This window comes from Oryx dammah, unplaced genomic scaffold, assembly GCF_014754425.2.
Source record: "Oryx dammah isolate SB20612 unplaced genomic scaffold, SCBI_Odam_1.1 HiC_scaffold_2, whole genome shotgun sequence".
NCBI classification, from domain to species: domain Eukaryota; kingdom Metazoa; phylum Chordata; class Mammalia; order Artiodactyla; family Bovidae; genus Oryx; species Oryx dammah.
The window spans coordinates 184,265,559-184,281,492 of record NW_024070186.1 but is presented as its reverse complement, the minus strand read 5'-3'; the positions used below and the strand labels follow the sequence as shown (position 1 = coordinate 184,281,492).

The 15,934-nt window shown below is 44.7% G+C and overlaps 1 protein-coding gene across 1 annotated transcript in view; it reads right to left on the bottom strand.

Annotated features, from left to right (window-relative positions):
- ITGAM (integrin subunit alpha M) overlaps window positions 1-14,225 on the bottom strand; it is a 39,295-nt gene extending 25,070 nt beyond the window's left edge. The window contains exons 1-10 of the mRNA XM_040260118.1: window positions 14,140-14,225; window positions 11,506-11,611; window positions 8,300-8,403; window positions 7,713-7,783; window positions 7,449-7,566; window positions 6,040-6,170; window positions 5,475-5,620; window positions 4,338-4,491; window positions 3,145-3,295; window positions 1,633-1,706 (exon numbers count right to left, since the gene is read on the bottom strand). Of these exons, the coding sequence (XP_040116052.1) occupies window positions 1,633-1,706; window positions 3,145-3,295; window positions 4,338-4,491; window positions 5,475-5,620; window positions 6,040-6,170; window positions 7,449-7,566; window positions 7,713-7,783; window positions 8,300-8,403; window positions 11,506-11,611; window positions 14,140-14,167 (1,083 nt within the window). The 5' untranslated portion in view covers window positions 14,168-14,225. The remainder of the gene's footprint in view (window positions 1-1,632; window positions 1,707-3,144; window positions 3,296-4,337; window positions 4,492-5,474; window positions 5,621-6,039; window positions 6,171-7,448; window positions 7,567-7,712; window positions 7,784-8,299; window positions 8,404-11,505; window positions 11,612-14,139) is intronic.
- Between the last annotated feature and the right edge of the window lie 1,709 nt (window positions 14,226-15,934).

Genomic DNA, 15,934 nt, shown 5'->3' with positions numbered 1-15,934 from the left:
ACATTTTTCCGAAGACGACATACAGATGGCTAAGACATACACGAAAAAAATGCTCAGCATCACTAATCATCAAGGAAATGCAAACCAAAAGCACAATGAGCTATCACTTCACACCTGTTGGAATGGCTGTCATCACAGACAGAAGAAATAAGTGTTGCTGAGGATCTGAAGAAAAAGGAAACCTTATACACAGTTGGTGAAAAAGTAATTGGTACAGCCACTACGGAAAAGAGTAAGGAGGCTCCTCAAAATTTTTAATTAAAACTACCATGATCCCAGCAATCATACTTCTGGGTAAATATCCAAAAGAAATGAAAATACTAACTTGAAAAGGTATCTGGGACTTCCCTGGTGGTTCAGGGGTTAAGAATCCTCCTACCAATGTAGGGGACACACGTTCAATCCCTGGTCTGGGAAAGTCCCACATACTGTAGAGCAACTAAGCCCGTGCACCTCAGGTACTGAAGCCCATATGCCTAGAGACCTTGCTCTGCAACAAGAGAAGCCACTGCAGTGAGAAGCCTGTGCACTGCAACTAGAGAGTAGCCCCTGCTCTCAGAGTAGCCCCCGCTCGCCACAACTAGAGAAAGCCCGTGTGCAGCAGTGAAGACCCAGCACAATCAAACATAAATAAATTAGCTTTTAAATGATACTACTGAACTTGTTTTCAAAGCAGAAACAGACTCACAGACATAGAAAACGCATTTATGATTACCAAAGAGGAAAGTGGGAGAAGGGATAAATTAGGAATTGGGATTTATAGATACACACTATTATATGACCAACCTAAATAGCATATTGAAAAGCAGAGACATTACTTTGCCGACTAAGGTCTGTCTAGTCAAGGCTATGGTTTTTCCAGTGGTCATATATGGATGCAAGAGTTGGACTGTGAAGAAAGCTGAGCACTGAAGAATTGATGCTTTTGAAATGTGGTGTTGGAGAAGACTCTTGAGAGTCCCTTGGACTGCAAGGAGATCCAACCAGTCCATTCTAAAGGAGATCAGCCCTCGGATTTCTTTGGAAGGAATGATGCTAAAGCTGAAACTCCAGTACTTTGGCCACCTCATGCGAAGAGTAGACTCATTGGAAAAGACTTTGATGCTGGGAGGGATTGAGGGCAGGAGGAGAAGGGGATGACCGAGGATGAGATGGCTGGATGGCATCACTGACTCAATGGACGTGAGTCTGAGTGAACTCCGGGAGTTGGTGATGGACAGGGAAGCCTGGCGTGCTGCGATTCATGGGGTCGCAAAGAGTCGGACACGACTGAGCAACTGAACTGAACTGAACTGAACTACTATATATAAAACAAATGAACAACAAGGTCCTACTGTATAGCACAGGGAACTGTATTCAATATCTTATTATAGACTATAATGGAAAAGAATATGAAAAGGAATATAAATATATATATACATATATATATATGAGAGAGAGAGGACTGAATCACTTTGCTGTACACCAGAAATTAATACAACAATGTAAATTAGCCATACTTCAATTTTAATAAAAGAAGAAAAGATGTACCTCCCAACAGGTACCCATCACAGAGAATAGCCCCCAAACTTTTGCACCTCTTCTCCTACTTTGTCTCACCCCTCGACTCCAATTAAACAAAAGGCCACTTACGGAGGTGAAGGCAGCGCTGAAACCTTCCTGAGACATCTCATATTCAAAGGAACTGGTACTTCCTGTCTGCGTACCTGTGAAGAAAAGAACACTCTACATTAAAGAAAGCAGAAGAACTGAGAACAGGGGCTGGAAACTCAAATGCTATAGCAACCAGACAAAAGGAGCCTCAGATGAGAGCCATACAACCCACTCCCCTTATTTTTACATTTCCTCTGTTATGCTTTTGTTTTTCATTTAAGTTACAGTTAATCTACAATATTAATGTCAGTTTCAGGTGAACAGCATAGTGATTCAGTATTTTCGCAGATTATCCTCCTTTATAGGTTATTACAAGATAATGGCTATAATTTATATCTTTGTTGCTTATCTAGCCGTATTGCTGTTGTTCAGTCACTAAGTTGTGTCAACTCTTTGCACCCCCATAAATTGCACCACAATTGATGCAATTGATGGTTTCTCTGTCCTTCACTATCTCCTGGAGTTTGTTCAAATTCATGTCCATTGAGTCTGTGATGCCCTGCAACGGTCTTATCCTCTGTCACTCCTTTCTCCTGCCCTCAATCTTCCCCAGCATCAGGGTCTTTCCAATGAATCAGCTCTTTGCATCAGGTGGTCAAAGTAATAGAGTTTCAGCTTCAGTATCAGTCCTTCCAGTGAATTTTTAGAGTTGATTCCCTTTAGGTTTGATCTCCTTGCTGTCCAAGGGACTCCCAAGAGTCTTCTCCAGCACCACAATTCAAAAGCATCAATTCTTTGGTGCTCAGCCTTCTTTATGATCCAACTCTCACACGACTACTAGGAAAACCGTAGCTTTGACTATATGGACCATTGTCGGCATGTGGCCCCTTTTTAATATTTATTTTTATTTATTCGGCTGCACTGGCTCTTAGATATGGATGCAGGATCCAGTTCCCTGACCAGGGATCAAACCTTGACTTCCAGGATTGGGAACATGGAGTCTTAACCACTAGACCACCAGGGAAAGCCGCATATGCCCCTTTTAAAGGGATGGTGGCTATTTGGTTCCAACTATTTTTCGTCCAGTGGGTATACGGTCCTCAAGGTGTCTAATCTTCCAAATTTTCAAGAGAAACCATAAATTCAGACTGTATGTGAACATCCCCTCAATTTTTAAATTCTTTCCTTCAACAAACATTTATTGAACATGCTTCATGCACCAGGCATTATTCTAAGCACTGGAGATACAGCAGTGAACCAAACAGACAAATGTTGGCAACACATCCAAATTTGGGGAAAATACCACATGGGATTTGTCTCCCCTACCCTCTAATTTTGCAGTCTGTAGCCAAGACTTGCAAAAGTAGATCTTTCTATTTCAAAGAAATGAAGCGAGAGGCCAGAGTTGTTGAGAACTGGAGGAAGAAGAGAGTTGATGATGAGGGTCAGAATGCCAAGGGTTAGGAGGTCCTTGTTTCTAGAGGGAAATACGTGTTTTGGGGTAAGTGGCTGCCTTTGGAGCTGCTCCAGGACTACAAAACCTTAGCTTACCCTCAATCGCAAAGATCTTTTCCTGAAGCTGGTTCTGAATGGTCTTCAGAGCTTCGAAGTTATTCACCTGGAACACGTGATCAGCAGGCGGCTTAGATGCAATAGTATCGAGCTCCTTTCGAGATTTCCTATTGTTAAAAGCATCTCCCACCTGTTACCAAAACACAGAGGTCGAATCAGACAGTTTCTGGAAGTAGCACTCTCCTCCAGCAAAGAAAATTCTACAAGAAAAGAATCTGAAAATATCTGTCCAAGGAAGGAATGTACCAGAAGTCCCCAGGGACAGGGCTGCCAGGTACGGTGGAGCAGGTTGTACACTCTACATTCTGTCAAGGGGGAAATTGGGGCTGAAATTCAGCCTTTGGTGCCTTTTCTGTGCCATGCCTCCTGGCATGGAACTGACCTCTTTTTAGAGGACAGGGAACTTTCTCCTTCATGTGAAGTTGTTTTCCACTTGGCAAGCCAGGTACCCTAGATGACACATCTTTCTATGTCATACAAAATACTGTAGTAGTTTGATGCCACTGATGCTCCCAACCCCTTACCCCTTCCTGTATCTGAGCCCTTTCCCCAAAACTTTGCTGTGCCCTCCTCCTCCTGGAAGACTATTCTGCTCCATTCATTGTCTCTGGGCTCTGCCACATGTAAGTATTGCTTTAGTTCTCAGATGTTATACAGAGGAGGCTTGAAAAAATGTTATACAGAGGCTGTGATACAGAGGCTTGAAAAAATGCTTGCAACATTTCTACTTGCTCTTTTTTTCCTCTGCTTTCACCATGAGAACATGCCCAGGCTAGCCCACTGGAGGAAGAGACACATGGAACAGGAGCATCAAGTTACCCCAGCCCCAGGAGACAAACATGGCAACCCTCAGACATGGAGAGAGCCCAGTCAAGATCAGCAGAGCCGCTAACTAGCCTGCAGCTGATTACAGACACGTGAGTGAGTCCAGCTGGGACCAGAAAAACTACCCAGCCTGACTGACAGACTCACTTACAGTTTTAAGCTACTGAATGTCGGGATCATTTGTTATACAGCATCACTGCAACAATAGTTTGCTGAGACAAGTGCATCTGTGCTAGCAGAGGTTACCCTGGCCCCATTTTGACTTTACTGATGCTTGCAAGTTCAAAGGAGGGTGCGTTTGAGTAAAAATCCACACAAGTATCAAGTCAGAGAGCCACATTTCCTACCCCAATGACGTAGCGAATGATCCCTTTTCTATCAGCTTCAGGGATGACGTCCCTATACTCCAAAGGATCGAGATATTTTTCCCCATCTGTGATGACAATCATGATCTTAAGGGCATGATTCCGGGCTCCATTGCTGCTGTGAAACAGTTCTCTTCTATCCAGGGTAAAGGAGAGAAAAGTCAAATTCGAACAGACAGAGAGATCTCTTAATACCAGGGGAGGAACATCAGCAGTTACAGATGTAACTGGACTCTGTCTAGAAGGTGCTTGTGCTCCCCTGGGACAAACACTAAGCTGTAGGTCTGCCAAGATCTGGAAGGGCAGCAGAAGAACAGGAAAGTGGAAGGAAAAGAAGCCTTCATTGCTTTTATATTCTTTGGCATAGGGTGATTTTTTTAATTGAGTATAATTCCTTCTAAATTAAAAAGTTCATAGCTTATTTATGCCTTCATCACACCTCTCCTACTGGCTCTTCAGCTCATCTTCCTGTACTTTTGTTTCAACTCCTACCCTTGCCTCTAAACACACACACACACACACACACACACATATATACAGATCAGAGGGAACTTTCCAAAACACAATATGGGTACATCTCCCCACTGCTGAAAACGTCAATGGATCCACTGGCTTTTCAGTTGCCTTGCTAACCTGGCCTCAACTGATCTTTCTACACTCCCTCCAGCCTTGCTCTCTCTCCCCCTAACCCCTGCCTTCTTGTTGTTGCTTAGTCACTCAGTCGTGTCCAGCTCTTTGCAACCCCATGGACCATAGCCTGCCAGGTTCCTCTGTCCAGGGATTTCCCAGGCAAGAACACTGGAGTGGGTTGCCATTTCCTTCTCCAGGGGATCTTCCCAACCCAGGGATGGAATCCATGCCTCCTGCATTGGCAGGCAGATTCTTTACCACTGAGCCTCCAGAGAAGGCCTTACTCTCACCTTTACTCACAATTTGTATGTCATGAACATACCAGGCACTGTCCCTCCTCCACACCTAACTCAAACCGCCCCATCCACTGGAAATACCCTCTACCCCAGCCCTTTCTGAACAATACCCCTTTATCCTGCAAAGCTCAGCCAAAAAACAACAAAAAAAAACCCTCCTCCTTTCATCCTAAGCAAAGAGGGAAGAGCTTACACTACTTTGCGGATCGCCGTGGCTGTGTGCGTCCTCCCGAACAGCTGTCTTATTCGCCTCACCAGTAATTCCGGGACAGAGTTTCTCTTGAAATCATTGAAAGTGAAGTGAGTCTGGAAGTCATCTGAGTACTGCATCAGAGAGAACTGGGAACAGGCGCCTAGTGTTAGACTGGAGCAGGCACCCCTCCTCCCACTTAGCTATCTCCCAGAAAGCTCTCCATAAGTCCTGAAATACTCCAGGCTCCAAATTCCTCCAAATTCTGCCCCATCCCAGCCCTTCTGCCTCACCAGGAGGACAGCGATTGGCCATCAGCTCCCACTTCTCAGCACTAGAACTTAGCCAGAGATGACATATGGGTCTCATGTCCCACACCAATCCCTATCAATTACTGTGCCTGCTTTACAGAGGGCTGGAAAAAGGCTGAAGCTGCATCCAGTCAGAGCAAGACAGCAAATCATGAAAGAAAATGCTGATCAACTGGCAATTTGGCACCATCTGGACAGGAAGTAGGACAGGACCCACCTTAGGCAGGCTGTTCCCTAACCTACCCATTTGCACTCACCAAGGTTGTGGACTTTTGTAATTGACTCATCACAGTTGAGACAAAATTCTTCATCCGCTCAAAGTCTACTGGGTCGATGCTACCAGAGCCATCAATCAAAAAGGCAATGTCACTGTCTTGCTGAGGGCACTCTGGGGGAAAAGGAAAAAGAACTGATTAAGTACAAGAGACTCAGGTTCTTTTTTTTTTTTTAATCAGCTGTCTGCTGAGCAATGAGAATGAAAGGTAGACAAGATGACAGCCATGCAGTTAACTAAAGAAAAACATGGGACAGAGTGGCGTGGGAAACTTTAGTTCATTCTGCTCAAGGCACGGAAAGTAGAGTTATCACAGCTACCTCATCAGTTCAGTTCAGTCGCTCAGTCGTGTCTGACTCTTTGCGACCCCATGCATTGCAGCACGCCAGGCCTCCCTGTCCATCACCAACTCCTGGAGTTCACTCAGACTCGTGTCTATCGAGTCAGTGATGCCATCCAGCCATCTCATCCTCTGTCATCCCCGTCTCCTCCTGCCCCCAATCTCTCCCAGCATCTGAGTCTTTTCCAATGAGTCAACTCTTCGCATGAGGTGCCCAAAGTACTGGAGTTTCAGCTTCAGCATCATTCCCTCCAAAGAAATCCGAGGACTGATCTCCTTCAGAATGGACTGGTTGGATCTCCTTGCAGTCCAAGGGACTCTCAAGAGTATTCTCCAACACCACAGTTCAAAAGCATCAATTCTTTGGTGCTCAGCTTTCTTCACAGTCCAACTCTCACATCCATGCATGACCACTGGAAAGACCATAGCCTTGACTAGACGGACCTTTGTTGGCAAAGTAATGTCTCTGCTTTTCAATATGGTATCTAGGTTGGTCATAACTTTTCTTCCAAGGAGTAAGCATCTTTTAATTTCATGGCTGCAGTCACCATCTGCAGTGATTTTGGAGCCCCCAAAATGAATAAGAAATAATTTGCAGACTTTCCTGGTGGTCCAGTGGTTAAGAATCTGACCTCCCAGTGGAACATGGGTTCGATCCCAGGGGCAGGAAGTTTCCACATGCCGCGGGGCAAGCGAGCCCATACGCCACGACTACTAAGCCCACGTGCACTAGAGCCCATACTCTGAAACAAGAGAAGCCACTAGAATGAGAAGCCTGAGCCCCACAACTAGAGACTAGCCCTCGCTCGCTGCAGCTAGAAAAACGTCCCTGACCAGCAATGAAGACCCAGTGCAGCCAAAAATAAATAATTTTCTTAAAAAAGAAAGAAGAAAAGCCTGGAATGTTTAAGAGTGAAAATTGAAGAGAAACACTGGAACCCAGTTTCCTCACCCTTCTGCACCAAGATTTGTAAATAACCCCCCAGACTACAAGTCCCTCAGCCCTGTCCTGCCCAGGGCCCTCCAGTCTCACACTGCTCCTCTGTACCCACCTCTGAGGGCCTCTGGGATCCTCCTGGGTTGCTGGAGTAGATTGGATCCAAACAAGAAGCAGAGGCCATTTGCATAAGTGTTCTCCTTGCAAACTTGGTGCACTGTGGGGCCACAGGCCTAAGGGGCAGGGAAACAGTGGGAGAGGCTGTCTCTGCTCCCTGTCCTTTCAACCCAGCATCTCCACCCATCAAGACCCCAGGCCTAGAAGCCTTGGGCCCCCAACTCCTTCCCTTGGAACACTCCCATGACCCAAGGCAACTTACCAGCAGCCGGAAAGGGTTGGCAGCAAATGCAATGGACAAGCCCAGGGACATGTTCACAGCCTCCAGGGGAACTGAGGGGCCAGATATACACATGGTCAGCCTTGGGGGATGGAAGGGGCTCTGCAACAGCTAGATGGGCTTCCCTGGCAGCTCAGTGGTAAAGAGTCTGCCTGCCAAGGCAGGAGACCAGAGTTTGATCCCTGGGTCAGGAAGATCCCCTGGAAGACTAAATGGCAACACACTCCAGTATGCCTGTATGGGAAATTCCATGGACAGAGGAGCCTGGCAGGCTACAGTCCATGGGGTCTCCAAGAGTTGGACATGACTTAGTGATTAAAGAACAAGGGTGGGACAGGAATCACCTCAACCTGGGAGATTCAGAGGTCTGACAGATCCAAAGAGGCATGTAGGTCATAGAAAGGGACAAGGAGGGGGGTGCCTGACAGTGATTGCATACAGCTTAGAGGCGGAGGAGCTGCCCCCCTGAGCCACCCACCCCAGACCCCAGGACAAAAGCCTGACAAGTCCAGGTGTGTGCAGAGGTGGAGTCCTAGCCCTGCGCCCGGCTGGGGGCAACGATGACTCACCCTGCAGGGGGATGGCCTCACACCTGCCCGTGCTGTAGTCACACTGGTAGAGGCCGCCTGTTTGATTAGCAGCCTTTACCTCCTGGGGGGCTCCAACCACCAGCCTGGAGGGAAAGGGATAAGAGGACATCATGACAACTGGGGAGGAGACCAACGATGGAAGTTCTGCCACTCAGAGGAAAAGTGGGGAGCCCCCTCACAGGGATTCCCCACCTCCCCCCAACAGGAAGAAGACTCAGCAAAGAAAAAATGAAGAATTTCTTTTTTAACCATTGTTTATTGTGAATTTTCTCGTAATCCAGTTATTTGAATTTATGGTCCCAAGGGTCACTTCAGTAAGTTCAAGAATTTCTAAATCATGAAGGTAGACAGTCTACCTCCCTAACTTGAAAGCATTTCCCTCTTCCTGTGTCAGGCAAGGATGCAAGATTGCAGAGTGGAAAGGAATAGAGGCCTTGGAGTTTTACTGTCTGAAATCAAAAATTAGTCCCACCCTTACTTCCTGTGTGACCTTGAAGGACTGAATTAATTACCTTATTATTCTTCAATGTTCTAATCTCTAAAATACAGAGAACAGTAGTACCTACCTCAAAGTTATTATCATGATTAAACGAGTTAGTCCATGTAACAGGAAAGTGTCTGGGGACTTCCCTGGCAGTGCAGTGGTTAAAATTCTGCACTTCCACGGTAGAGGGCATGGGTTCAATTCCTGGTCAGGGAACTAAGATCCTGCCTGCAATATGGCACAGCCAAAATTTTTTTTTCTAGTTTTTAAAATAGGAAAATGTTTAATCCTGGAGTGAGAAGAGTCCCTCTAAGGAGGACATAATATATCCAGAAGTCATTTTTAAATGAATACAGTCAACCCTACAAGTTTTTTATTTTTTTATTTTTATTTTTGATCATGCCACAAGGCATTTGAGATCCTAGTTCACCAACCAAGGGTCAAACCTGTGCCCTCTGCCACAGAAGCTCAGGGTCCTAACCACTGGACTGCCAGGGAAGTCTCCCCAACAGTCATTTAAAATAAATTTCTGTATGTGATCTACTACCAAAAACAAAGTCAAAAAATAAATGATAAACTGGGGGAGGGAGATGAACACCCAGACTATTTCCTCAGTAGTCAGATCTCCTGCAAATCAAGAAGGAAAAAAAAAAACCACAAGAGAAAAATGGGCCACAGATAAGGAGGAAAAAAAGTGTTCACAGAAAAGGAAATAAATCTCTCTTAAAAGAAGAAATGCAATTTAAAACTAAATTGAGATACCATTTCTTTCCTATTTGATTTACAAGGATCGTTAAGTTTGCTAACACTTTGGGTTGGCTAATTGGTGGGGAAGTAAGTGTTTGCACAAATTTCTGGTGCGAGTGCAAAGTGTTGCCACCATCATAGAAGGTAATCTGGAAAAATCTATTAAAATTACATATGCACATGTACCCTTGGATCCAGCAATCCTAGTTTTAGGAATTTACTTCCAAAATATATTTGCTCATGTACAAAATGCCAGCATTGTTTATAGAGCAAAAGTTTGGAAACAATCCAATGTCTGCTCAGAAAAGATTTAAGTGTAACAAAAAAGTAAATTACAGTATTTCCAAATAATAGATAATAATAAAAATAGAATATGATGTCAGCATAAAAAAGAACAAGGAAGCTCTTAGTAAAATCAGCAAGCTCTGCTAATTTTAAAAAAATTGCAAAAGACAGTTTAGAGCAGAAGCTGGCAAATTTTTTTCTCGAAAAATGGCATTATTTCCATAAATATTATTTTTGTAAAAGTAAAGATTTTAGGCTTCGCAGGCTATAGAGTCAGTGTCCCAGCCTCCCTGTTCTGCTACTGTGCTCCAGAGCTGCCATAAATAATAAATGAGTAGAGATTGTCTTACTAAGTGAAGTAAGTCAGGGAAAAAAAAATACAATATCACTGATATGTGGAATCCAGCTTAAAAAAAAAAAAGGTATAAAAATGAACTTATAAAACAGACACTGACTCACTGATTTCAAAAACAAACTTATGGTTACCAAAGGGGCAATGTAAGCAGGAGAGAGAAGTTCAGAATTTACTATTAACACACATACACTGCTGTATATAAATTAGATAACCAAAAGAAGGACCTACGGTACATAGTACAATGAACTCTACTCAATTTTCTGTAATAACCTATATGGGAAAAGAATCTCAAAAATAATGAATCTCTGTACATGTATAACCAAACCACTTTGCTGTACATCTAAAACCAGCACAACATTGGAAATCAGCTATACTCCAATAGAAAAGTTAAGTATTAGAAAATAATAATCACAATAATAGTAATAATAATAAATGGCAAGTAGGGGGTGGAGTGGCCAATTGTCAATAAAATGTATTTACAAAAATAGGCAACAGGCTGTGGTTTGAGTACAACATGTGCTACAAATTGTGTGCAGGATGGAGGTTAGAAAACTGTGGTCTGTGCAGTGTAAACCCCTCTGAAAGAACACAGGAGGAACCATTTACCAGGAACCCTGCTGGGGAGGGAGCTGGGGGAGGAGAGGGAGGAAGAGGTTTTCTATCACACTCTTTCATGTCTTTTGAATTTATTCCCCTGATAAATTAAGAAAGAAAGCAAATCAAGGAAATTTCTATTTTTTTCAGATATGTTGTCTTTTTTTAAAATTGGAGGATAATTACTTTATATTATTTTGTTGGTTTCTGCATACATCAACGTGAATCAGCGATAGGTATACATATGTCCCCTCCCTCTTTAACCTCCCTGCCACCTCCCAGCATATCCCATCACTCTAGGTTGTCACAGAGCCCCGGTTTGAGTTCCCTGAGTCATACAGCAAATCCCCACTGTCTGTTTTACATATGGTAATGCACGTTTCAGCGTTACTCTCTTAACTGTCCCACTCTAGCCTTCCCTCGCTGTGTCCGCAAATCTGTTCTTTATGTCTGCATCTCCTTTGCTGCCCTGCAAATAGGTTCATCAGTAACTGTCTCTCTAGATTCCATACATGTGTGTGTTAATATAAGATCTGTGTTCCCCTCACTTACTTTACCCTGTATAATAGGCTCTAGGTAATATTCCATTGTATACATTTACCACATCTTCTTTATCCATTCATCAGTCGATGGACATCTAGCTTGCTTCCATGTCCTAGCTAGGTATGTTAAATCTTGGAAGGAAAGCGTGTGGGCAGGGAGTGCCCTTGCAGCCCTTACCGGGATCCCTGAATCTGGACCACACTCTGCCCGAAGCCCCTTGCGTTGTTTTGGAAGATGACTGCTTTTTCCGTGTCCAGGTTGAACCCATGACATAAGGCCAAGGCTGGAGGGAGAACAAGGGGGTGGAAGTCAGGAGGTGATATGGAAACAGTTAAGAAAGCAGCCTGGGACTTCCCTAGTGGTCCAGTGGTTAAGACTCTGAGCTTCCAATGCAGGGGCACAGGTTCCATCCCCGGTTGAAGAACTAAGATTCCACATGCCACAGAGCTTGGCCAAAAAATTAAATTAAATTAAAAAATAAGAAAGATTAAAACAAAGAAAGAAAGCAGCCTGCTCTCTTGCCCCAAGCATATTCCTGTCAGGATTCACCCTAACCCCACATGGAGATGGGTTCCCCCCAGGTTCCAGCCTGGAGCAGAGGTCACCACACTCTTTCTATAAAGGGGTACGTGCTAAGTCCCTTCAGTCATGTCCAATTCTTTGCAACCCCATGGACTATAGCCCACCAGGCTCCTCTGTCCATGGGATTCTCCAGGCTAGAATACTGGAGTGGGTTGCCATGCCCTTATTCAAGGGATCTTCCTGAAGCAGGGACCGAATCCATGTCTCTCACGTCTCTTGTATTGGCAAGCAAGTTCTTTACCTCTAGTGCCACTTGGGAAGCCTTCTATAAGGGGCTCCATAGTAAATATTTTAGGTTTTGTGGACCAAGAGGCAAATGGAATCTAATTATGTATGTATTTATATAAGGAAAGAAGGGGTTTCCCTGGTGGCTCAGACAGTAAAGAATCTGTTCACAATGTGGGAGACCCGGATTCAATCGCTGGGTCAGGAAGATCCCCTGGAGAAGGGAATGGCAACCCACTCCAGTATTCTTGCTTGGAAAATTCCATGGACAGAGGAGCCTCGCAGGCTACAGTCCATGGGGTCACAAAGAGCTGGACACAACTGAGCGACTACACTTTCACTTTCAAGAAAAGAAAAAATGCATTTTTCATGAAGGAAATTCAAAGTAGAATAATTGAGTAAAAGTTCTTTTAATACGATTTTGCTGATGAGACAGATGGAATTTTGCAGGATTTAAAATTAGTGTTCCTTGTCATGGATTAATTATAAATATTCATCTGGATCTCATGGCTCTAAACCTTCATCTGGGACCCATGTACAAAAACACATGATGAGTCCTCACATTATGCCCTCAGACCACAGTTTGCTGACTCCTCGCCTTAGAACACCAATATCGGGTATAACGGAAGAAATTTTGATATACTGAGCTATGGGAAGTCATTCTGGCTTCTGTGCATGCTAAGTCAGTTCAGTTGTGTCCGGCTCTTTGTGATCCCATGGACTGTAGCCCACCAGGCTCCTCTGTCCATGGTATTCTTGCAAGGATACTGGAGTGGGTTGCCATGTCCTCCTCCAGGAGATCTTCCAGTAGGAGGTTTGATCCAGGAGACACAGATTTGACCCCTGGGCTGGAAAGATCCTACATGCTGCAGGGCAACTAAGCCCAGGCACTGCAGCCACAGAAGCCTTGTGCCCTAGAGCCGGTGCTCTGCCTCAGGAGAAACCACCACAATGAGAAGCTCGAGCTCCGCAACTAGAGAGTAGCCCCTGCTTGCCCCAACTAGAGAAAGTCTGCATGCAGCAGTGAAGACCCAGGGCAGTCAAAACTAAATAAGAATTTTAAAATAAAAAGACAAAGATGTAATGCCTCCTTTCCTGGGACGCCAATGCTGTTCCTGCTTTGATGATAAGACTTCCTTCCCAGGTGCCAAGCCCATACCAACTTTCTGTGTACCTGATGATCTGTTTGGCTTTCATGTCTCTTGAAACCTCAAAAGAATGCATCCCTGACTTGTTTGATGTGCTTTCTTCTGACAAGATATAAAACTATGCCCAAAACCCCGCTTCTCTGGAGCAGTTCCTCCGAATTCTCAGGAGGCTGTCTCCTGGGCTATAGTCCTCAGTTTGACTCAAACAAACAAACAAACCTCTTTTCTTATTTATTGATTACGTCCATCAACAGGTACATTCAGCCCCTCTCTGAGCCCCACCCTAGGTTCCCACTCCACTGATTTGCCCAACAGTAAGTTCCTAAAGACTCCATTAGGTAATTTCCTCCCTGTGCAACTCACAAGCATTTCTTTCCCCTCTTTGACTCACACGCCACAAAACAGACAAAAAAGGAAAACGAACTTGAATCTTTTCAGTCAGTCAGTCATTCGACAAACATTTACACCTGGGTCCTTGGAAAAGAGGAGACAAATAGGAGGTGAGATGGAATCCAAGAAAAAAGCACTCTGCGAAGAGAAGCCAAGATCTACTATGCACCCCTCAATATGTCTTTTCACCTCTCTACACCTCAGTTTCCTTATTTGTGAAGACAGGACCAACCAAACCAGGGCATACTCTATGAACCGAGTCATTTATCCAAGCCTCTGTGATCATCCCATTTCCGTCTAGCTCTACTTCGTGAATCCCTTCACCTTCCTCCAATCCCCTTTGGCTCTCCCCAAGAGATTTTCTCCCCAAGGACTTTCTCGCTCCTAAGTATTCTGGACACTTTGTCTCCACTCACAAACTCAAAAACTCCCCTCCTCCTCAGAGGACCCCCAGCTCCAGGCACACCTGTTAGTAGAAGGATTCTGTGATTCATAGCTGGAGGCAGCAGGAACCGTGAGGCCGCAGGCACCACTGAGCCACTTCAAGGAAGCCACTAAAGCCAGGAAGGACAAAAAAAGAGAAGTAGGAGACAGCAGCCTGTTAGACTCAAAGGAAGAGGGCGGAGGCTCAGTGAGCACACAGTCCCACCTGACCTTCCTATCCAGGCTGTGTGCACACAGCTTGGGCTGCTTCCCTACCCAGCTCCCTGGCCCGATAAATCAAGGTCCATATCCCAAAGTTATTTTGTTTGCCCACCTGCTTTTAGAGTTGGCCAAAACATTATGAAAAGCAAAGAATAGACTGAGGACCTACCTCCCAGAACATGTCTCCCTGAAGCACAGTTTGTAAAATGTCCCTCCCTCCCGCCCAAGGAGCTGTCTTCTGGTGTGGCCATCAATAAGGACAACTCAGGTACAGGGACATCTGGTGATTTTTGAATATTATTTTGCTTTAAAAAAAAAAGTCTCAAATGCTTTTGCCCAGGAATTTTCACTTCCAAGAATTTATCTTGGGACTTTCATGCTGGTCTAGTGGCTAAGACTCTGCACATCTAATGATGCCGAGGGCCCAGGTTTGATCCCTGGTCAGGGGACTAGACCACATGCCTCAACTAAGGAAACATGTGCTGCAAGTAAGACCCGGCACAGCCAAGTAAATAAATGTGTTTTAATTTTTTTTTAAGTTTATCCTAAGAAATAGCTGAGAAGTACAGTCAAAGATGTCTGGACAAACTGTTTTCAAGGTCACAGGAGCATAATTTTCATGAAATATATAGAACCCCAAACCATACCTTGTGTGTATCTGCTAATGTGGTCCCCAAGCCGACCATTTTTCAATCTCTCTCAAATATATTCTCTCTTGCCCTAGTTCTGCTTTAATAACCAGAGCAAAGAAATGTGTGTTAGTTGCTCAGCTGTGTCTGACTCTTTGCGACCCCATGGATTGTAGCCCACCAGGCTCCTCTGTCCATGGAATTCTCCAGACAAGAATATTGGAATGAGGGGCCATTCCCTTCTCCAGGAGGTCTTCCTGACCCAGGAATTGAAGCCGGGTCTCCTGCATTGCAGGCAGACTTTTTATCATCTGAACCACCAGGTTAGCCTACTCTCTGAAAAAAATTCCATTAAAATTCTGAACATTTTGTTTTCAAATTACCTGTTTAAAGATACGAGTGTGGGAGCTTCCCTGGTAGCTCAGCAGCAAAGAACCCATCTGCCCAGGCAAGAGACACAGGTTTGATCACTGACGCAGGAAGATCCCACATGACATGGAGCAGCTAAGCCCGTGCATCACAACTACTGAGCCTGGGCTCTAGAGCCAAGGAGTTGCAACTACGAAGCCTGCATGCCCTAGAGCCTGTGCTCTGCAGCAAAAGAAGCCACTGCAATGAGAAGCCTGGGCACTGCAACTAGAGAAAGCCCTTGAAGTGAAAGTCGCTCAGTCATATCCAACTTTTTGTGACCCTATGGACTCCTATACAGTCCATGGAATTCTCCAGGCCAGAATACTAGAGTGGGTAGCCTTTTCCTTCTCCAGGGGAGTTTCCCAACCCAGGGATCAAACCCAGGTCTCCCACATTGCAGGAGGATTCTTTACCAACTGAGCTATCAGGGAAGCCCAGAGAAAGCCCATACACAGCAGCAAAGACTCAGCACAGCCACAAATAAATAAATTAATTAAATCATTTTTTAAAGATTTTAGATACATGTGTGTAGGAAAACCAAATATGGCATTTGTTGCCTGATCACAGGACAATGAG